This window comes from Leucoraja erinacea, chromosome 6, assembly GCF_028641065.1.
Source record: "Leucoraja erinacea ecotype New England chromosome 6, Leri_hhj_1, whole genome shotgun sequence".
Classification (NCBI taxonomy): domain Eukaryota; kingdom Metazoa; phylum Chordata; class Chondrichthyes; order Rajiformes; family Rajidae; genus Leucoraja; species Leucoraja erinaceus.
The window spans coordinates 54073339-54096149 of NC_073382.1; the positions used below are offsets into that span (position 1 = coordinate 54073339).

The 22811-nt window shown below is 44.3% G+C and overlaps 1 protein-coding gene across 1 annotated transcript in view; it reads right to left on the reverse strand.

The window, feature by feature from the left end:
- The window catches only part of LOC129698145 (cytoplasmic dynein 2 heavy chain 1), a 395765-nt gene that overhangs the window by 231104 nt on the left and 141850 nt on the right, over positions 1–22811 (reverse strand). The window contains 7 exon segments of the mRNA XM_055637055.1: positions 122–194; positions 1709–1851; positions 6251–6314; positions 6316–6365; positions 7927–8035; positions 14561–14809; positions 15442–15572. Of these exon segments, the coding sequence (XP_055493030.1) occupies positions 122–194; positions 1709–1851; positions 6251–6314; positions 6316–6365; positions 7927–8035; positions 14561–14809; positions 15442–15572 (819 nt within the window).

Consider the following 22811-nt stretch of genomic DNA (forward strand, 5'->3'; position numbering starts at 1 on the left):
AAGCTCGGAAATAAGTGTTGCAATATGGAAAAAAACATCTAGACATACCGTATGTGAAATAGTTGGGAACAAAATTGTAATTTATAACATTGATTAAGTATTAGGTTCACAGTGGACTGACCAGAAATTGAATTTCTATGTGATTTTCCTTTCGTATCTTGTCCGTGGTTCAATGAAATCAACATATCAGGAATCTGAAACAAAATAAGATGCTTGCATATTACTAAACTCTCACATACATTTTCATGACACAGATCTGTATCTCCAAATACATATGAATAAGGTCATTGAAGGCAGATAAAAAAGCAAAGCAACTCAGAAGTTATGGAGTGAGCAGTCTCTGCCATAGAGGCATAGAGTCATAGTCTCTTTAGTTTCTTCCAAGATCACATGGCTCCAGATTTCATTACAGCCTCGGCATAAACTTAGACTAAAAAGTTGAATTCCAGAGGTGACAATGATTGCCCTTAACATCAAGGCATCATCTAATTAACAGTAACATCAAGAAATAGGGCTAAAATTGAGGGCAATGGCAATCAGAGAGAAAAATCACCATTCACTGATATAATTTATATACAAATGGACGTTTACAATTCCTCAAGACATTTTCTGAGACACAAAAGTGTGTGTTTCATTAGTGATAAACCCCAGACCACTAAAATTAACCGTTTCGCGTTCTTTTGAGCTTTTTTTGTTTTTTACTTCAAATTTCCAACATCTGCAATTATCAAGGCATATTTTTGCTTTCTCATTTCTTGTAACATATCTTGTTGCATTTCTCAATTGATAAATGTCTGTCTATTTTTTAAATCAATGTCAGTTATTGTTTTGAATTGAGATTTTACAGAAAATAGATTAGGAAATTGTAGGAATTTTGTTTAAAAGGTCACAATCTAGAGCAATCAGAATAGAATTTGGGGTAATTACTCACTGAAATTCAGTAACCCAGGGCATCATGCTCAAAATATAATAAATATAATAATCAATAATATAATGAGACAAAGGCTCAATAAGAGGTCAGTTTATTTTACTTGAATTTTCAATAAGTGGTACAGCTTTAACATTTTTCCACACAAAACCAAGCGGCTTCGGTTTCTCTACATTTCTGTTTGAAATATCATTTTATGAGATGGTTTCTAGTCCTAAGAAAAAAATCTGAAAAACAAATAAAACTGCTTATGCTGGAATCCAAAGCAAAAACATACTGGAAGGACAATCCAGCAGCATCTGTGGAAAGCGAATCCAGTTCGCATTTTTTGTCAGGGAGCCTCTCCTCAGAAATTCTCCAGTCCACCAGGGTAAAAGGTACTGGCTGCTAGTTTCCCTACCCTTCCAGAATTCAATACCAATAAAATAACTAGAACTAAGAAAATGACTGTGCTAAGATATCACAGCTTTACGTTTAGTGAGTGCAATTGAGAACAAACTTCCACTCCGAATTATCTTGCACAAATCCACTTTTCTGATAGAGAACATCAATTTGAAATCTATGTGCTTCCCCCATCCTTCTCCCACCCCCACAGGAAACATAGAACGTTTTTAATCAATTACATTAAAAAAAATTAAGAAATGTAAAATAAACTTTGCCAAATAATATTCCCTCCAGAAGTTAACGCCTATTCAAAAATCTAACAATATCTTCAGAGGAGCTGACGGGAGAGTAATTAGAATAAACAAAACACAATGCACATAAAGGTCCTTCACTTACTTTCTTCATACTACTTTTTGACCATTCCTCCATCCACTGTACTGCACACTTCTTGTAAAAAGCTGGATTACTTTCACAATTAATTGTAAAATTGGTGTTAGTGCAATCCATAATAAGGACAACGTGTAAATTTTGCTGAATCCCTATAAAATAAAGTGAACATTGAAGTTGATTTTTAGATAAAATTAATTATCATGGTGAAATTAGTTAGCATGGTAGTCGATCGCACATGGCATCGTATAAAGTAAGCCATAAATAAGCACAACCTTAAGGTGACACAAAACTTAAACCTCCATGTACACAGATCATTGAAGTGTCAAGTCCTGAACCTAATGCAGAAGGGGTACCGAAACAATCATATCTATCTATCATATCATGTATCTATTAAAACTGTGTGTGCGTGCGTGTGTGTGTGTGTGTGTGTGTGTGTGTGTGTGTGTGTGTGTGTGTGTGTAAAATATTTACATATTTCAGTAGAGATTTTCCGTGCCAGATGAGAAATCCACACCTCTGCATCTTTGGTACATTATTTTCCTGACTTTTTTATTAAACCAATCTGACCTCTCTAGATTTGGTCAATTAGTTCCCCAGATTTTGAATTAAATTGTTCACAAAACATCAAAAACATTATAAAAATCAAACTGCTGCATGAGTCACAGTGCCACCTCACAGATGTCCAATCACAATGGATCTCATTTACATATATTACATCACAATGGGACAGGGGTGGGAGATTGGAACCTTCACGTGGTCCCACTAAAATCAAACTGCTGCATGAGTCACAGTGCCATCTCAGATGTCTAATCACAATGGATCTCATTTACATATGCCATCACGATGGGACGGGTGGAAGATCTCTCCCCCTCCCTCCCTCGCTTCCACCCCCGTGCCTTTCCCCCACTCCCCCTTCTCTCTCTCTCCCTTCTCTCTCTCCCCCCTCTCTCCCTCCCCTTTCTCCCTCTCTCCTCCTCGCTCTCTCTCTTCCCCTCCTCTCTCTCTCCCCCTCCTCTCTCTCCCTCTCCTCTCTCCCTCTCCACTCTCTCCTCCTCTCCACTCTCTTCCCCTCCACTCTCTCTCCACCTCTCCCTCCCCCCCCCCCCTCCCCATCCTCCCCTCTTCTCCCCCACCCCTCTCCTCTCACCTCCCCCTCTTCCCCTTCCCCTTCCCCCACCCCTCTTTAGCCCCTCACCCACCCTTTCCCCCCCCCCCTTTAACCACCCCCCTCCCCCTATCCTCTCCTCCTTCAACCTCCCCGCTCTCTCTCCCCCCCCCCCCCCATCCTCCTCCCCCTCTCTCTCCCTTCCCCCCTCCCCACTCTCTCCCCATCTCCCTCTCCTCACTCTCTCCTCATCTCCCCCTCCCCCCTCTCCCCCCCCCTCCCTCTCCCCTCCTCTCCCACCCTCCCTCACCCACCCTCTCCGCCTCCCCTCCACCCCCCCTCTCCCTCTGAATCCTGCCCTTCTGTCTGTGCCCCTTTCTTTCTGACTCTCCCCATTCTCTCTCTGACATCACTCTCTACCCCAGCCCCCCCCCCCCCCCCCCCCTCTAGACGCGCCTGTGTGTTGGGGGCTATGCGCCAGTGGATACTGATGCCACATGCCCCCCCCCCCCCCCCCGCCGCCGCAACTGCACGTTGAGGGAACAACCCCAACGGGTCTGCACTTGGTCTAGTATACTTTTAAAACTCTGTGTGTGGGTGTGTGTCATTTTGCCTTTGAAACATATTTCCTCGAAAACCAGACGCATTTTTACATATTTCGGTTAGGATTTAACATGATTTCAGAAATCTACTCCTCTCTAGATTTGGTCAATTATTTCACCAGATTTTGAATAAAATTGTTCACAAAACATCAAAAAAAATTAAAATCAAACTGCTGCATGAGTCACAGTGCCACCTCACAGTTGTCCAATCACAATGGATCTCATTTACATATGACATCACAATGGGACGGGTGGGAGATCTCTCCCCCTCCCTCCCTTCCACCCCCGTGCCTTTCCTCCACGGGGGTGTGGCTAGAGTGTGCTAGTTGAGGCCAGTTCATTGGCTATATTTAAGAGGGAGTTAGATGTGGCCCTTGTGGCTAAAGGGATCAGAGGGTATGGAGAGAAGGCAGGGATGGGATACTGAGTTGGATGATCAGCCATGATCATATCGAATGGCAGTGCAGCAGGGGCCGAAGGGCCGAATGGCCTACTCCTGCGTTGGGGGGGGAATGGTGGTTACAGTGAGTGTGGGGGGGGGGGTGGGGGGGGTGGTTAGTGTGTGTAAAACACAACCTCCCCCCCCCCCCGCAACCGCACATTGAATGGATGGGACCCTCTACCCTCCCCCTCACCCTCCTCTCCCTCCCCTCTTCCCACTCCCCATACTTTGCCCCGCCTTTCCCCCCTCCCTCTCCCCCTCCCCTGCCCCCTCTGCCCCCTACTCCCCCTCCAACCCCCCTCCCCTCCTCCCCCCTCCCCTCCCCTCCCCTCCCCTCCTCCCCCCTCCTCCTCCCACCCCCCTCCACCCCCCCCCCCCCCTCCCCCAACCCGTCTCCCCCATCCAACTCTCTCTCCCCTCCTCCAACACCCTCTCCCCTCCTCCAACCCCCCTCTCTCCTCCTCCTCCAACCACCTCCCCCTCCCCTCTACCCCCTCCCTCCCTCCCCTCCCCCTCCCCCCCCCCCCCCCTCCCTCATCCTCTCTCCCTCTCCTCATCTCTCCCCCCTCCTCTCTCCCCACCTCCTCTCTCCCCTCCCCCCTCCGTTCCCTCCCTTCCCCCTCCCTCTCAGCCCCGCCCCATCTCTCCCCTCTCTCCCCCCCCCCTCTCTCCTCCCATCTCTTTCTCTCCTGTGCCTCCTCCCCCACCCTCCCCCCTCACCCCACCCTCCCTCTCCACCTCCGTCAGACCCAACCCTCTGTCTTGGTCTTGCCCTTCTGTCTCTGCCCCTTTCTCTCTGTCTCGCCCCATTCTCTCTCTGCCGTCACTCTCAACATTTTCAAAATATCAAGGCTAATTGATGAATTGATGACCCCCCCCAAAAGGAGAGAGAACATGGAATAGGAAAAATGCTCTAGACGCGCCAGGGGGGTAGTTAGTGTGTGTGACGCCGCATTCCGCCCACCCCCCCCCCCCCATCCCCCTCCAACCACACGTTTTCCCGGAACAGACCCAACGGGTCTGCACTTGGTCTAGTGATCTCTATATCTAGAGTGCTGGATTATGAAATAATCAAAATTATGCTATAGATTTACAAAACTCAATTTACTATTAATAACAAGGTATGAAAGATTGCATTACCTGGGCAGATTTTTTTTAATGGCTATATTGCCTGGAATTTCGAGGTTTCAACTAAATATACTTTTGTCAACATTTTCAAAATATCAAGGCAAATTGATGAATTGATGACAAAGAAATTAAAAACGTTAGACAAAACAGGAGAAAGGGGACAAGAAGGAGAGAACATGGAATAGGAAATGCTGTCTAAGGGTAGAAGGCAGGAAATCAAATGGCAAAACAGGATGATGAAGCCAAGTGAAATAGAGTGGTGAAGGTTTTAGTAAATTACAAAAGGTAGAACTGTAACTAGCACAACATGGATTAATGTATTTACAAAAGTAGGTTCATTATTTTGCTCTATAAGAGGTTATAGAGCAAAAGTAGGTTCATTATTTTCTAACTCATGGTCTTGGGCCTGAAATGTTAACCGTTTCCCTCTCCAATGATGCAGCCTTAACCAGACTGATTCATGTCAGTGTTCTCTAGAATTTAGAAGATTGAGAACTTACAAAATTCTTAAGCCAAGTGTTTCGCAGGAGAGTGGTGAATCCTTCTGCCACAGAGGGTAGTTGAGGCCATTGATTTTAATGTTTTATTTCAGATCTGCAGGTTAACCCACTGAATGTGGAGACTGTTGGTGTGGAAGGTAAGGACAAGGTGAACACTATCCTTGTGCTGAATAGGAGAGGGGGTGAGAAAGATTAGGTATTATGGTAAATGGAACAGATATGGTCAGGAGCCCTGTACATTTTTAGAAGAGTGACAGCAACGATTAACGTGAAGGACTACATCTCAGAAGCATTGATGTGGAAGGTGTAATTCGGTAAAAAATATAATGATCCAGGGAAACTGGATGAATGGAATGAAGGGTGGGAAGATGCATTGTCAACGTATAGTCAAAGGTTTCATTGATAGTTAAATAAATATGTTTTGTTAGAGGGGAGTGGCTTTGTAGTCAACAATCAAGTTACATGAATTGATATTCAATACATGTCATTGGGTTTTACCCTCCACATATACTTTTTATGCAGCCACACTTAATTGTCCTGTGGGCATGATAAATCAACCACATTTAGTAGAAATGAAAATTACACATGGAATAAACCAGGAATGAGTAAAAGGTTAACCCTGGCAGGCATTAAATAGATATTGAACAAATTGTCAGATTTTTAGAATTTGATTTTAAGATTTTCTATTGTGACATTAGAAACCATGGGTAGCTAGTCCATACAACAACAACAACTAAATATTGCTTTTATATTGATTTATATTTTACTTACTACATGTAAAATAATTAAAGATAGGGCCAAGAAATCCATCCTGTGAGGCCTGGTCTTTTAAAGGGTGACAGGATTGGTTCCAGTTCTTCAAGTGTATACAAGCCTGGCACTTCACCTGACATCATTAAAAAAGTAAAAGCACTGAATTAGGCACCAATTCATTTCACAAGTGATATTTCTGCATAATTGAAGTGTAAATGCTCAGTTATACTTGTTAGACACAATTAAACAGTCTGCATCTATTGAATGCTAAACAAAATGTATCTGCCATGCAAGATCCTCCCTTGCATTACAGAGGCTACTGTGCTAACTAATTTCACAATTCTCCCCTCACCCCCCCCCCCCCCTCATATGTGAACATATGCTCTGTATTCTTTGTATTTTCTGAAATTAGATTTTTGAAAATAATTGGTTTAAACAATAGAAAAAGACAATCTCAAACAACCAACAGTTGACAAATTTAGTCCTCTGCTTTGGAAATTTAATTCTACATGGAACTTTATGGGCAGCTAAAGGAGATGACATGGGATCAAGTGTAAATGGATCTTATGACAATGATATTTATTCTCGTTCTCAAAAGAGAGAGCAAATTTAAGTTATTTAAGATATTGGTCTTGGTGAGACCACACCTGGAGTATTGCATACAGTTTTGGTCTCCTAATCTGAGGCAAGACATTGTTGCCATAGAGGGAGTACAGAGAAGGTTCAGCAGACTGATTCCTGGGATGACAGGACTTTCATATGAAGAAAGACTGGATAGACTCGGCTTGTACTCGCTAGAATTTAGAAGATTGAGGGGGGATCTTATAGAAACTTACAAAATTCTAAAGGGGTTGAACAGGCTAGATGCAGGAAGATTGGTCCTGATGTTGAGGAAGTCCAGAACAAGGGGTCGCAGTTTAAGGAAAGGGGGAAATCTTTTAGGACCGAGATGAGAAAAATATTTTTCACACAGAGAATGGTGAATCTCTGGAATTCTCTGCCACAGAAGGTAGTTGAGGCCAGTTCATTGGCTATATTTAAGAGGGAGTTAGATGTGGCCCTTGTGGCAAAAGGGATCGGGGGTATGGAGAGAAGGCAGGTACAGGATACTGAGTTGGATGATCAGCCATGATCATATTGAATGGCGGTGCAGGCTCGAAGGTCCAAATGGCCTACTCCTGCACCTATTTTCTATGTTTCTGTTTTCTATATCAAAGGTTTAGAATAATCAACCTTCATTGTCTTGCAGTAACAGATTTCACAAGATACCAAGGTTATTAATCGTATCTCCTTATAACATAGAAAAGGCCATTTGGCCCATTGAGAGTGTGCCAGCCCTCTTAGCCAGCTCACCAGTTCCATCCCTCACATATTCTTGCAACATACCCTCTCTCACATGCTCATTAATAACCCACTGATTCTCCCACAGCTACCTACATTGTCCATAATTTACAACATCCAATTAACTTAAGAGCATGTCATTGGAATGCGGGAGAAAAGCAGAGCAACTCGGGGATGACCATAAAATCAGAGGGGAACATACAAACTCCACACACACAAGGGAATACCATTTTTTTGGCTTAGATATATTTACCAAAGCCAGCGCAATGCTACTTCGGTACCACAACATCCAATAATGCAAAGGGTCCTGAACTACATTTATTATTTTATCTAAGTGAAACTTAGGTACGGACCTGAAGATAGCAAGCTGTTCACCATCTCAAGGAACTGAGGATGCACAAACTGGTAGTCCTCCAGGACCAATACTACCTGATGTCCATCAAGACCTGAAAGCTGCATCACCTGGACAAAAAGTGAAGTTTAGTTTAGTTTAGTTTTCATCAGAAATAGTGAAACCAGGTCACCCCATGACCACACAGAAATCCAAACCATAAACTCCAATGCTGGGATCATATTTAATGCCCAGAACAATGTGTTCCTGGATCCCAAAGCCAAAGTGTAGGAGCCATTAAGCTTAAGTCAGTATACTATAACCATGTCTAACATTTGTAATATTTTAAGGGCCTGTCCCACTTGGGAGACCTCCACCGCGACCTCTGGCGACCTTAAGCGACTAAAATAAAATCAAGGTCGCGGTGACCTACGACCTTCTAGGACCTTCCTCAACTCTGTGTACGACCTCCAACGTCTATGTTGAAGACCTCACTCGACTCTGAAGAACACGTCCTTCGACGTCCTTCGACTATGTTGAAGACTGGCTTCGACCATGTACGTTTTACTCGAGGATGGTCTCTGGCAAAGTGGTCCGTGAATGAGCACGACCCTCTTCCACCTCAGAGGACCACACCAAAAACCAACAACGACCAGTGACGAGTGTCTACAGCTCAAATGATCACCTGATAAAATGATGTAATGTCTGCATTTTTTCTCATAAAAAATGTATTTTAAGAAAAGCAGAAGGGGAAGAGCAAGGGTGAAGAGGAAGCACAAGAAGATGTCTCAATGGGTGAATGGAGATGATGAGATGGACTGTCCCAGTACACCAGATGACTGGAAGAGAGTGGCGCTGGGCTTTGACAAAAGATGGAACTTTAAGCACACATGTGGGGCAGTGGATGGCAAGCATGCCATTCTTGTCCCTGTCCCAGTATCCCTCATTTTCCTTTTAATACAGGATGGCATTCTGCTGGAACCATTCTTCAAAGTCCCCCTCCTGCTGCCTGGTGAAGGTGTAGGGCATAACCTTCCTCCAGCCCTCCCTCACCACCAATGGGGCATCTGCCTCTGATGCTGTGTCAGACACAGGAGAAAGGACTGCTTTGCTGCCTTCAAATGAGGCAGTGAAGGATGGGGTGGTGGTGGGGACATATAGTACCACCCTGGTCTCCTCCTCCAGGGGTCTCTCATGCAGGGCTACCTCCTCCTGCACTATCACCTCCTGGGCGGGCAACACCTGCATGGCACGTTTTTTTTAGGGTTATGCCCTCCCCCTGCGCTGCTGCCTTTTTGGTGCCATCTCTAAAGCACAAGTCTCCTCTCCAAAAAACTCTCCAGCTATGAATGAACATGCCTGGGAGTGAAAGAGGTGACGTTCTGCTGTTTAAATTACCTTTTTCTTTTCCTACTGGCCTTTTTTCACCCCGGAGCTATTACCTTCAACTACCTTCGACCACCTTCGACTACCATCACGACTTACTACGACCGGCTTCGACTAGACCTACGACTAAAAAAATATCAATTTTTCCCACGGCAACCTATTCCTCAAGGTCCCCCTCCTGCTGCCTGGTGAAGGTAGTGCCTTGAAAAATATGCCACGACCTAGCTGAAGCCTCGACTACGTGGATACCACTCTCGACCATGAAGGAGAGTGATGAAGACCTCCTACGACCTCGTGGCGACCTTGACGCGACTATAGGTCGCGGGCAAATTCGCCAGAGGTTGCGGTGGAGGTCGCCCAAGTGGGACAGGGGCTTTAGTCTTTATCTGTCTGTATTTTTGTAGGTGAGATTTGATATGTAGAAAGGGTGTGTCTATTTCTCGAGGAGACTAGCGCACTCATTGATTAGGAGTCAGTTGGGTCTCGGAAGGATGGTGAGAATACAGTTTTTTACCATTCATTCACACATACACACGTTAATGAGATATACTTTTATAAGAAGAAACTTTTGTATGATTTATATGACATGAATGGATCAGCGATTAAGAACGCAAAGTGACGGATTATTTCTTTGCTATGTACTACATAATAAAAGACCAATTAATCACGAAACAACATTTGGATGATTCGTTTTTCCTATCTTAAGTGTGTCGTGAATGCGTAAAATATACCTCCATCCCCGAGGAGTAATGGGTATCCAAGTTAGACTTTGAGAACGTCGTAAAGATTGCCATTATACAAAGTTTCACGATGAAAAAACGTAACAAATAAACACTTTGATTGAAATGCAAAATACAGAGTCCACCAGGCAAACTTCAAAATCCATATTAGGATGTTGAGAGCAATACCAACCCTCATTACAAAGGTTGGGACAAAAATGTTTTGACTCAGCAAATTTAAGATTATACACAATACATGATTATTAATGTAAAAGTGAACTAGAACTTTCTTAAAAACTCTTGCTAACCAGATGAAAATACTACACTCTTCATCTGTTTGCTTTATTAATAAGAATGTTGTGACAATTTCCAAGGTATATTGTTTTTAATATATTCATAGGATTTGAACATTTTTCGGTGATAGCATTAAGGTTGGCAGTCAAACTGATATCTTGTGATCATAAATAACCTGGAGCGTATTGAGGAACAGTGGGACCTTTGCATAACAGTCCAAAGGTGGGAGCACAAGTAGAGAGGGTGGTGAAGAAAGCAAACAGGATGTTTCCCTTTATTAACCAGCATTGAATTACAAAAAAAGGTAGACATAGTGATATAGAATGGAATTAAGCCCTTCTGCTCAACTCATACATGTCAACCGACTCATACTTGCCCAATCCAAGCTAGTCTCATTTGCCTGCATTTGGTCCTTATCCCTCTAAACCTGTCCTAAACATGTATCTGGCAAGTGTATTTTATATGCTGTTATTAATCCTGCCTCAATTGTTTCCTCTGGCAGCTCATATCCATCACCCTCTGACAAAAAAAGGTGTCTCCCAGGTTCCTATTAAATCTTTCCCCTCTCACCTTAAAAATGTTCTCTGGTTCCTCACTCTGTTTCCCTTGTGAAATACTTTATGCATTCACCCTTTCTATTCCCATCATGATTTTATTAATTTAGATCACCTCTTAGCCTCCTGCGCCCCAAGGAGTAAAGTCCAAACTTTCTTTACGCAACAAGCCTTCAAGTCCTGGCAACATCCTTGTATATACTTTCTACACTCTTTCCAGCTTAACATCCTTCCTAGAGCAGGTTGACCAAATTGAAAACAATGCCCCAAATGAGGCCTCACCAACGTCTTGTACAACTGTAACAGCACAACCCAACTTCTATACACAATACTGTGATTGATTAAGGTCAAAGTACTAAAAACATTCTTTACAACACCATCTACCCGTAACACCACATTCAGGGAATTGTGCTCCTGTACTCCTGGGTTTCTTTGCTGTACAACACTTCCCAGAGTCCTATCATTCACTGTGAAGGTTTCTCTGGTTTGACTTCCCAAAATACAAGTCAAGTCACGTCAAGTCAAGACAGTTTATTGTCATGTGTCCCAGATAGGACAATGAAATTCTTGCTTGCTGCAGCATAACAGAGTATTGTAAGCATTAATACAGAACAGTTCAGTGTGTCTATATAGCATAGACCATATATATACACATAAATAAACAGATAAAGTGCAATAGGCTGCTACAGTTCAGAGTTTGTTTGATGACGAGTTTATTCGCCTGATGGCTGTGGGGAAGCAGCTGTTCCTGAACCTGGATTACCAGATTTCAGGCTCCTGTACCTTCTACCTGATGGCAGCGGAGAGATGAGTGTGTGGCCAGGATGGTGTGGGTCCATGATGATGTTGGCAGCCTTTTTGAGGCAGGGACTGCGATAGATCCCTTCGATGGTGGGGAGGTCAGAACCGATGATGGACTAGGCAGTGGTCACAACTTTCTGCATTCTTTTCTGCTCCTGAACACCTCAAGTTGCGGAACCAAGCCACGATGCAACCAGTCAGCATGCTCTCAACTGTGCACCTGTAGAAGTTCAAGAGAGTCCTCCTTGACAAACCGATTCTCTGTAAACTTATCAGGAAGTAGAGGCGCTGATGTGCTTTCTTTATAATTGCATCAGTGTGCTGGGACCAGGAAAGATCTTCGGAAAATGCACGCCCAGGAATTTGAAGTTCTTGACCCTTTCCACCATCGTCCCGTTGATATAAAGAGGATTGTTGGTCCCTATCCTACCCCTTCCAAAGTCCACAATCCGTTCCTTGATTTTGCTGGTGTTGAGTGCCAGGTTATTGTGCTGGCACCATTTGGTCAATCGGTCGAGACTCTGACTCGTCACCATCAGTGATTCATCCCACAACAGTAGTGTTGTCGGCGAACTTGATGATGGAGTTTGCACTATGTCTAGCTACACAGTCATGAGTATAGAGTGAGTACAGCAGGAGGCTAAGCACGCAGCCTTGAGGTGCTCCCGTGCTGATTGTTATCGAGGCTTATCACACTTATCTGTAGTGAATTTCCTTTGCCATTTCCACCAATACGGACAGACTGTGGACTGTGGATGAGGAAGTCGAGGATCCAATTGCAGAGGGATCCACAGAGACTCAGATCTGAGAGTTTGGTAACCAGCTTGGAGGGGATGATGGTGTTGAACGCCGAGCTGTAGTCAATGAATAGCCCGACATATGAGTTTCTGTTGTCCAAGTGGTCCAGAACGGAGTGGAGAGCCAGTGAGATTGCATCACCATTGATCTGTTGTGGCGGTAAGCGAACTGCAGTGGGTCGAGTTTTCTGTCGAGTTAGGAGTTGATATGCGCCATAATCAACCTCTCAAAGCACTTCATCACCACAGACGTTAGTGCCATTGGTCGATATTCATTAGACACGTCACCTTGCTCTTCTTCGGCACCGGTATTATTGATGCCCTTTTAAAACAGGTGGGAACCTCAGACCTCAGAAGTGAGAGGTTGAAAATGTCCGTAAAATCTCCAGCCAGTTGGTCTGCACAGGGTTTTTAGAACATGGCCGGGTATAACATCAGGTCCAGGCGCTTTCCGAGGGTTCACCCCCCCGAAGGATCTTCTGACGTCGGCCTCTGTGACTGTAATACCATCACGGCGAATGGGGGCTCGGGAAGGCACATCTGTGTACTCCCTATCAAAGCGTGCTCACCCCACACTTATCTGTAGTGAATTTCCTTTGCCATTTTTTCAGCCCACGTCTAGCCGATCAAGAAACAGCTGTAATTTTTGATAATTCTCTTCACTATGATATCACCTACTTTAACGTCATCCGCAAACTTACAAATCATGCCTTACACTTTCTCATCTAAATTGTTAATTTACACTATAATCAGCAATGGGCCCAGCACCAATCCTTGAGGCACACCACTAGTCACAGGCCCAAAAGAGATGTCAATGGTGCAAATATCTGAATCCCTGCCCCCTGCACAAACTCTTCAGTCATGTCCTTTCTTCCTCTTCTTACCCTCACTAGCACAGAGCAATCTGGAGATTGTATATCTTTGAGGTCCTGCATTTTAAATTTTGCTTAACTCCCTGTATTCAGTCTGTAGGACCCCATCCCTTTTCCTACCTATGAACTTTGTGCCAACATGCGCGATGACTTCTAGCTACTCACTCCACCTCTTGAGAATGTCTGGCAGCTGCTTGGAAACATCCTGGACCCTGGCACCAGGGAGGCAACACAACATCTTGGAGTCTTGTTTGCTGCCACAGAATCTCCTATCTGTTTCCCTAATTCCTAAAACATAGATTAGATCACAGCTGGGATATTGTATGCAGGTCTGGTCAGTATAATTGGAAGGGTGCGTTTTATAGTAGAGAGGAGATTCACCAGGAGGCTGTCTGGTTAGAATGTTTGAGGAGAGATTTAATAGGCTGAAGGGAGACCTTATATAAATGTATAAAATTATGAGGGATAGATAAGATAGAATGGTAAGAAACCTTTCTTCACAGCATTAGTGTCTAAGACGTAAAGGCTTAGCTTACAAGATTGAGAAGGGATTGCAGTGTTGCAGGGATATTTTATAACAAAAGAGGAATTGTGTTCCTCTTTGTTAAAGCAAGAAATGTGAAGAAGAAATTGAGGAAAGTACAGACTAAATGCCATGAATACCACTCTAATAACAAAAAAACCCATTTGGAGAAGTACAATCTATTTTGCATTTTCAATCAAAAAAACTGGAAAAAGATTAGCTTCAATTAAATTAACAGGATCATATTGAAATGGAAGCGATATGATCAACAAACAGAAGTTTTTTTTCTCTTGAATGAGAATATTTGATTGCTGCTGACAGTAAGATAAAAGGATATGGATGTCATTACACCCACTTTATAAGTGACATCATCTATACTCAGAAGACACCATTGGATTGATTGTTGAACTTTCCAAAAGAATAAACAGAAAAGTTAAAAGTTGATCAAAGTTAAAAGTTCAACCTTTCTTTTTATACAATAAATAATTGTTCAATAGTAACATAGGTCGTACAACATGCCTCTGTGTATTATGATATTGATTCAACATGCTTAAATGTCAATTGCCTACAATGATTAAAAACAAATGAGTAACACCACAATTGTAAACCTATACGCATCAGTCCACATGGCAAGCACAACATTATTTACATATATTTTCGGACAACATATGTCTGGTACTTAAATGAATGAATAATATTCCTGTACTTACATGTTTTAAATCATTTTTGAACTGTTTGATCTCATAACCTCTGGAAATCTTTGGTGTAAATAATATTGCTCCGTGCATGTGGCTGACTACACAAGTGACCGTCCTACGACCTACACCACTTTGTCCTGCTAGTAGTAATGAGCCTCCTGGACAACTCAGCACTCGGTCTATTCTTGCCATGTAATCCAAAACCTCATGGAAAAGCAAGATATCCATCTCCCTGTTGTCTCTTCCATACTGAACAATGCCCTATTCAAAAAGATCAGAAGGTTAATTGTAAATAAAATTGGATTCTATAGAATCCCAATGTATTACACAACATGCAGCAGCTACGAGAGGCATTAAAGTTATATGGATTACTATTAGATTAAATACATCAATAATAAATCTGGGTTGAGGATTTTCAGTTTTTGATTTACCAGTGATTCGTATATATTTATATAATTTTCATCCTATCAGTATGACTTGTGCCGCGCCATCCCCACTCTTCATGGCCACCCTCCTCAAAGATGGCGGTGCTGCTGGCAGGAACCCAGCGGTAAATGGATGGGACTGAACCTTGGAGACGAGGGAGAGGGAGGTGGGGAGGGAGGGGATGGGGAAAGGGAAGGAGAGCGGGGAAAGGGAGAGAGTGAGGATGGAGGAGGGGGGAGGGAGGAGAACTCTCTCTCTCTGCCCTCTCTCTCTCTCCCCTCTCTCTCTGTGCTCTCTCTCTCTCTCTCTCTCTATGTCTATGCTTTCTCTCCCCCTCTCTCCCTCCCTCCCTCCTTTATTAGACTAAGACTTCACAAATGCATTGCTTCTTTAACTGTAACATTTTAAAAATGCTATTAAATAATGAAACGCAGTACAAATAGGCTATTGGTAGAAAAAAACAATACCTTTTGGATAACATCCTTCAAGTCAGAGGAATTTAACTTCCCCAGCATCTTTCCATATGGAGGTAATGGCTGGTCCGGGGCAGTCACTGAACCAGCGTCATGCCAAGCTCCCCAAGTTACATAAAATGAATCTTCACACAAAAATAAAAATCAGAATTTGTAACATAAACTTATTCTAAAAAAAATTACTTGAGTATTTAATGTATACATCTCTCCATATGGTACTTGAACTGTGAGTTATTTCCCATAGCAGTGGTATCTAGAATTAAGTGGCATTTCAAAATAAGGGTGAAAGTCCTGTTTCACCCACCATTTTAGAACATACTAAAATACACATAGAAGCCTACAATTTAACAAAGCCTCTTTAAAGTGATACATACAGATAAAATATTATCATTCAATACTGACATGCAAATATCTATCCTTATCCAAGGCAGAACTGGTCATAGGCATAGGATGACAACTAAAATCCAATATGATAGAAACTGAAGTAAGCCCTAATGCCCTGAGTTTGAACTACTCTTCAAGTACATTTTCAAGGTGATTGCATGTAATACACTTTTAAGAATGCACCTTGGAACGTAAGAAACAGGAGCAGGTGTAGACCAATCAATCTCTGGAAATGTTCTGTTAGTCAATATTACAATGTGTGAAGGAACTGCAGATGCTGGTTTAAACACAAAAAGCTGGAGTAACTCAGCGGGACAGGTAGCATCTCTGGAAAGAAGGAATGGGTGACTTTTCGGGTTGAGACCCAGTTTGAAGAAGTGTGTCGACCCGAAATGTCACCCATTCCTTCTCTCCAGAGAGATGCTGCCTGCCCCGCTGAGTTACTCCAGCTTTTCGTGTCTATAAAAATGTGTGATCCATTCTTGGCCTCAACACCACTTTCCAGGGCCGGCTTTACATATAAGCTAGACAAGCTTAAGCTTAGGGACTCAAGATCTAGGGAGGCCTCTGCTCGCGCCACCAAGGTGCATAAAACTTTTGAGATAGTGGCGTTGTTACAAAACCTACCATCTGTGGCGCTGTGACATAGTGGCGTTGTTACAAAACCTACCATCGGTGGCGCTGTGCTTGCGATTCCGAAGGCTGGTGGTGGGGGGGGAGGGGAGGGGGGAAGGTTAAAATGCAGGTGAGATGTATATTCGTTGTGGAGAGGAATTAGCTCCACAGATCCTTGAATCATTGGAAGTGCAGGACAAAGCAAAAGGTATGAGGTATATTTAACCCTTTTCCTCCGCAGAACCTCACCGCCGCACCTGGGGCCTACCCAATTCTCCGCCGCACGGGGCCGGCCCACCCCCCCCCGCCGCCGCACGGGGACGACCCACCTCGCCGCCGCTCCTGGGGCCTACCCACCTCGCCGCCGCACCTGAGGCCTACCCACCTCGCCGCCGCACCGGACCCATCAAACCTCGCCGCCCCACCGAACCATCCGCCCACCGGGACCTCCCACGCCTTGCCTATCGACCCTCGCCACTCCACCGCCCTCCAGCAGCCATCGCGTCTTACCTGCAGCCTGGACTCAGCACCGGGCCTGAAGTTTTCACCAAAGATACTAGAGGAGCTCCTCTAGAATCTTTGGTTTCCACGCTGCAGATTCCCACTCCCCTGGGTTTGACTGTGCTGGGTCCTAATGCTAGTCCCCCCAACTCTGGTAACCTCAGTGGCTGTTCCACTGGGTCTTCCCCATTCCCCTCAAACCAAGTGACCCCAGCTCTTCCCCCCCCACACTACAGGCCTCATATCCCCCTACCCCCTGACCACCCCACCACCCCCCCCCCCCCCACACCAGACATCACCTCGGCCTCAGTCCACTCACCTGCCTTCCTCCGACCCCAACCCTGCCGTGTGTTCACCATCCCCCCTGACCTCCCCCTCTCAGAGACTGAACGGTTTGTCCGCAGCAGAGGCCTCACCTTTGTCCCCCTCCATACCCACCTCAATGAGTTACGCGCCCGCCGCAATTTGGAGCTCTTCTTCCATCGCCTCCGCCTCACACCATTCTTCCATGGGAAGGAGTCCTCTCCCCCATTGATGATCCCTTTTCCTGTCTCCAACGGACCCCCTCTTCTTGGACCTCCCCCTTGTGGCAATCTTCCGGCCTTAGACCATTTTATTTTAAACTGCCGGTGGGACATCAACTGCCTCAACAGTATATAATACCATGTAATTCTGTGTTCAGGGAAGTGGAGGGAGGACAGCCAAATGTCTGTGTTGCTCACTTGGCTGGCGTTTGTTTTCCTTGCCACTTCCATCGGCCGATAGTTAGTAAAGTTTTGAATTGGTCTACCAAACTGCTTTGTGAGTTGTCAGTTTATTAAGACGTGAACCTGTTTGGTTAGTTATAAGTTAGCCTTTTCACGCAGATTTGATTCAGGTTTTGCAATATAATTGTCAATAAGGAACAATTCTTCAAGAAATATTTCCCAACTATTATACAGATTTTTTTCTTCACTCAAGTGCACTTCATTTTGTGAAAACGCCCCTTTATGTTTTCCTTTCTAATAACTGTTGAAGATTAATTTTTATTTTTATTTTCAGATATCCGAGCATGTGTAAAAAATTTGAAAGTGGTGCTAGCAATCGCAAGAGAAAGAGTAACTTGAAATGATACGGTAAAGAAGTCAAGACCAATCACTGCTTTCTTGGGTCAGCCACAGACAGAGGCAACAAGTGCCAGCAGTGAAACAGATACATTGCTACTAACACAAGGAAATCAGTCTGGTGGAGCTATCCAGCCATCTTCTAGCATTCAACCAGAAGAAAACCTCCCTGAAACAGAAACAGCGAAGCAGGACATCGAACAGCAAGCTGAATATGAGTAAGCAGCCATGATGCCGGCTCAAAATGAAAATATAGAACTGATTGATGATGCTAAATATAGATGTATTGCAACAGACGTTTGTTTGTAAGCAAAATTATCACATGAGGACATATCCTATTGGGTAGAAAGCAGCCCCTCTCAAGTTCAGCATCGTTGTGGACCATTTTCAAATTCCAAGCCAGTGTATAAAAATCAGTCTAGGTCTTGCACCAAGGCTCTTTTTTATTCAACAAAAGTCAATGGAGAAACATATAGCCGAGAGTGGCTTGTGTATTCTCCCTCAAACGGCCGGATATATTGCTTTGTTTGTAAACACTTTCCAAACATTGCATTTTATTCTTTTGCTACATCTTTAGCTTCTGAAGGGTTTGATGATTGGCGAAACCCCTATCTTATCCAAACTCATGAAAACTCAGAGAAGCACAGGAATGCCATGTTGACCTCCTTAACAAGAAAGCAAGGGGAAACGTTAACTTTAAAGCCACAGGAGCAAATAAAAGCAGAGCAGCAGTACTGGCGGCATGTCATGGAGAGAATTGTTGCCGTATTATGCACTCTTGCAGAACGAGGCTTACCATTCAGAGGAGACAATGAACAATTTGGATCTCCAAATAACGGCAATATCTTGGTCTTTTAGAGCCAGTTGCAGAATTTGATCAATTTTTACTGGCTCATATCAATCGGTATGGAAACTCCGGATCAGAAAATCCCTCTTATTTGTCAAAAACTGTATGTGAGGAAATAATTCAACTCATGGCAAAAAAAAGTTAAGGATGCAATTCTGGCTGACTTGAAAAAGGCTGGATATTTCAGCTTGTCAGTGGATTCCACCCCTGACATTTCACATACTGATCAGTTGACTTTAATTATCAGATATGTATCACCTGAAGACGGTTTACCAAGTGAGAGATTTTTAACTTTCCTTGAGCTAAAAGACCACTCAGGAGAAAGCATGGCTGATTTTGTGTTCAATTCTCTCACAATTGAGCTTGAAATTGACTTTAGAAAATGCCGAGGGCAGTCTTATGACAATGCTGCCAACATGGCTGGTAGGTACAAGGGTATGCAGCAAAAAAATCATCGAAAAAAACAAATTTGCAAGATTTATTCCATGTACTGCTCACTCATTAAATTTGGTGGGCCTTTCGGCTGTTGATTGCTGCCTTGATGCAGTGAACTGTTTTGGAATAGCAATGAAATTTATACCTTCTTTTCATCCTCCACAAAGAGATGGGCAGTTCTAAAATCATTTTTGCAACCTCAGTCAAAAGTGCCTAAATATTTGTCAGACACTAGGTGGGAGGCACATGCAAAAGCCACAGATGCTATTTTGGAAAGTTACAGCGCTATCACTGATGCCCTCGGTCATTTGTACTCTGATGTTCATGTGAAGGGTGATAGGAGAGGAGGGGGCATCTGCCTCATGGTCAACTCTGCGCGGTGCTCAGACGTGGCAGTCCTATCTAACTCCTGCTCTCCGCACCTGGAACATCTGGCGGTGAAGTGCCGTCCCTTCTACCTACCGAGGGAATTCAGCTCCATCATCCTGACCGCAGTCTACTTCCTACCCCAGGCAGACGTCGTCTGGCACTGGAGGAGCTGCACGCCGTGGTCAACAAGCACCAGACAGCCTACCACCATTTACCACCATAGCCGGGGACTTCAACAAAGCTAACCTGAAGAAATTGCTCCCTAACTTACACCAACATGTTTCCTGCAGCACCAGAGGATCAAACACCCTCGACCACTGCTAGACGAACCATCAAAGACGCCTATCGCTCTATCCCTCGCCCTTGCTTTGGAAAATCCGACCATTCAGCAGTGCTGCTTCTTCCTGCCTACAAGCAGCAATTGAAGAGCGCACCCCCAGACGAGAGGACTGTACAGAGCTGGTTGGGGGAGGCAGAGGAACAACCCCAGGACTGCTTGGAGTCTGTAGACTGGGCAATGTTCAGAGACTCGTCAATGGACCTGAATGAATACGCCACAGTGGATACAGATCTCATAAGGAAATGTGTGGAGGACTGCGTTCCAACAAAAACCTTCCGAGTGTTTCCTAACCGGAAGCCTTGGATGAATCATGAGATCCGCAGTCTTCTGAAGACCAGATCCCAGGCAGTCAGCTCTGACGATGCAGAGGCCTATAAGAAGTCCAGATACGACCTTGGTAAGGCCATCAAAAAGCCCAAAGGGACTTCTGCTCTAAGCTGGAGGATGAGACAGATGTCTGGCAACTGTGGCAGGGCTTGAATGCCATCACCTTCCACAAGACGAAATCAGGAGGCAGCTCAAACGACAGCGAAGCATCACTCCCTGACAAGCTCAATGCATTATACGCATGCTTTGATAGGGAGAACAGTGATGTGGCTTCCCAAGCCCCCATTCGCCCTGACGGTATTACATTCACAGTCACAGAGGCCGACGTCAGAAGACCCTTCTGGGGGGGTGAACTCTCGGAAAGCGCCAGGATCTGATGGTATACCCGGCCATGCCTCAATGACTATCGACCAGTGGCACTAACGTCTGTGGTGATGAAGTGCTTTGAGAGGTTGGTTATGGTGCACATCACCTCCTACCTCGACAAGAATCTCGACCCACTATAGTTCGCATACCGCCACAACAGGTCAACGGAGGATGCAATTTCACTGGCTCTCCACTCCGCATTGGAACACTTAGACAATAATAACACTGACGTCAGGCAGTTGTTTATAGACTACAGCTCGGTGTTTAATACCATCATCCCTTCCAAGCTGGTTACCAAGCTCACAGAACTGGGCCTCTGCGCATCCGTCTGCAATTGGATCCTCGACTTCCTCATCCACAGACCACAGAATTGGAGGAACCACTTCATCCTCAGTAACAATTAGTATGGGAGCACCTCAAGGCTGCGTGCTCAGCCTCCTGCTTTACTCACTCTATACCCATGACTGCGTAGCCGGACATAATGCGAATTCCATTATCAAATTCACCAACGACACCACTGTGGTTGGACGAACCACAGATGGGGACAAGTCAGAGTATAGAAGTGAGATCGACCGACTGACCAAACGGTGCCAGCACAACAACCTGCCTCTCAACATCAGTAAGACCAAGGAACTGATTGTGGACTTTGGTAGGGGAAGGATGAGGACCCACAATCCCATTCATTATTATGCAACAATGGTGGAGAGGGTCAATAACTTCAAATTCCTGGGCGTGCATATTTCCAAAGATCTTTCCGGGACCCAGCACACCGATGCAATTATAAAGAAGGCACATCAGCGACTCTTCTTTCTGAGAAGATTACGGAGATTCAGCATGTCGAAGAGGATTCTCCTAAACTTCTACAGGTGCACTGTAGAGAGCATTCTGACTGGTTGCATCATGGCCTGGTTCGGTAACTTGAATGTCCAGGAGTGAAAAAGGCTACAAAAAGTTGTGACCACTGCCCAGTCCATCACCGGTTTTGACCTCCCCGCCGTCGTAGGGATCTATCGTAGTCGCTGCCCCAAAAAGGCAGCCAAAATCATCACGGACCCACACCATCCTGGCCACACACTCATCTCACCATTGCCATCAGGAAGAAGGTACAGGAGCCTGAAAACTGTAATGTCCAGGTTCAGGAACAGCTTCTTCCCTATAGCCATCAGGCTATTAAACACAACAACGAATAAGCTCTGAGCTCTGAACTCTGAACTGCAAAAGACTATATTATTATTGCACTATATTTGTTACTTATTGAACTTTTTCTTTTCTTTTTTCTCTTCCCCCGTTATGTACTATGTTTACATATTCACATATTCTGTTGTGCTGCAGCAAGTAATGGGCCTGTCCCACTTACACAACTTTTCCGGCGACTGCCGGCACCCGTCATAGGTCGTTGCAGGTCGCCGAAAATTTTCAACATGTTGAAAATCCAGCGGCGACCAGAACAAGGTACGACTCTTTGGGCGATTACTCACGACCATACAGGCTTCACATGTCGCCTGTATGTTCATGAGTTGTCTCCTCAGTCGCCCAAAGAGTCGTAGCATCTTTCTGGTCGCCGTTAAATTTTCAACATGTTGAAAATCTTCGCCGATCTGTGACGACTTATGACGGGTGCTGGCAGTCGCTGAAAAAGTTGCGTAAGTGGGACAGGCCCATTAGAATATCATTGTCCCATCCGGGATATATGACAATAAAACAATCTTGACTCTTGACTTTACTCTTTCCAGTGCAAGTATATCTGTCCTTAATCATGGAGTCAAGACTGTTTGCAGCATAACAGGTGCAATCTTTAATAATCCATAGTATTAGTTCATTCATTCGTTCACCTTCCTTCCATTAACTAATTATTTTGTTGTTTCATGTTTCTTGTACTGGGACCACCATATCTATATTTTATAGTCTCATTCCATTTAATATATTTCTTTAATTCTTCATACCAAAGAAGATAATCTCACATTTACCCACATTATATTCAATTTGCCATACTGTTTTAGACTTTTTCAGATACGTGCGTACTCCTCACAACTTGATACACCCTTTAGGAACAGTGAAATTCTTTGTTTTTGTATAC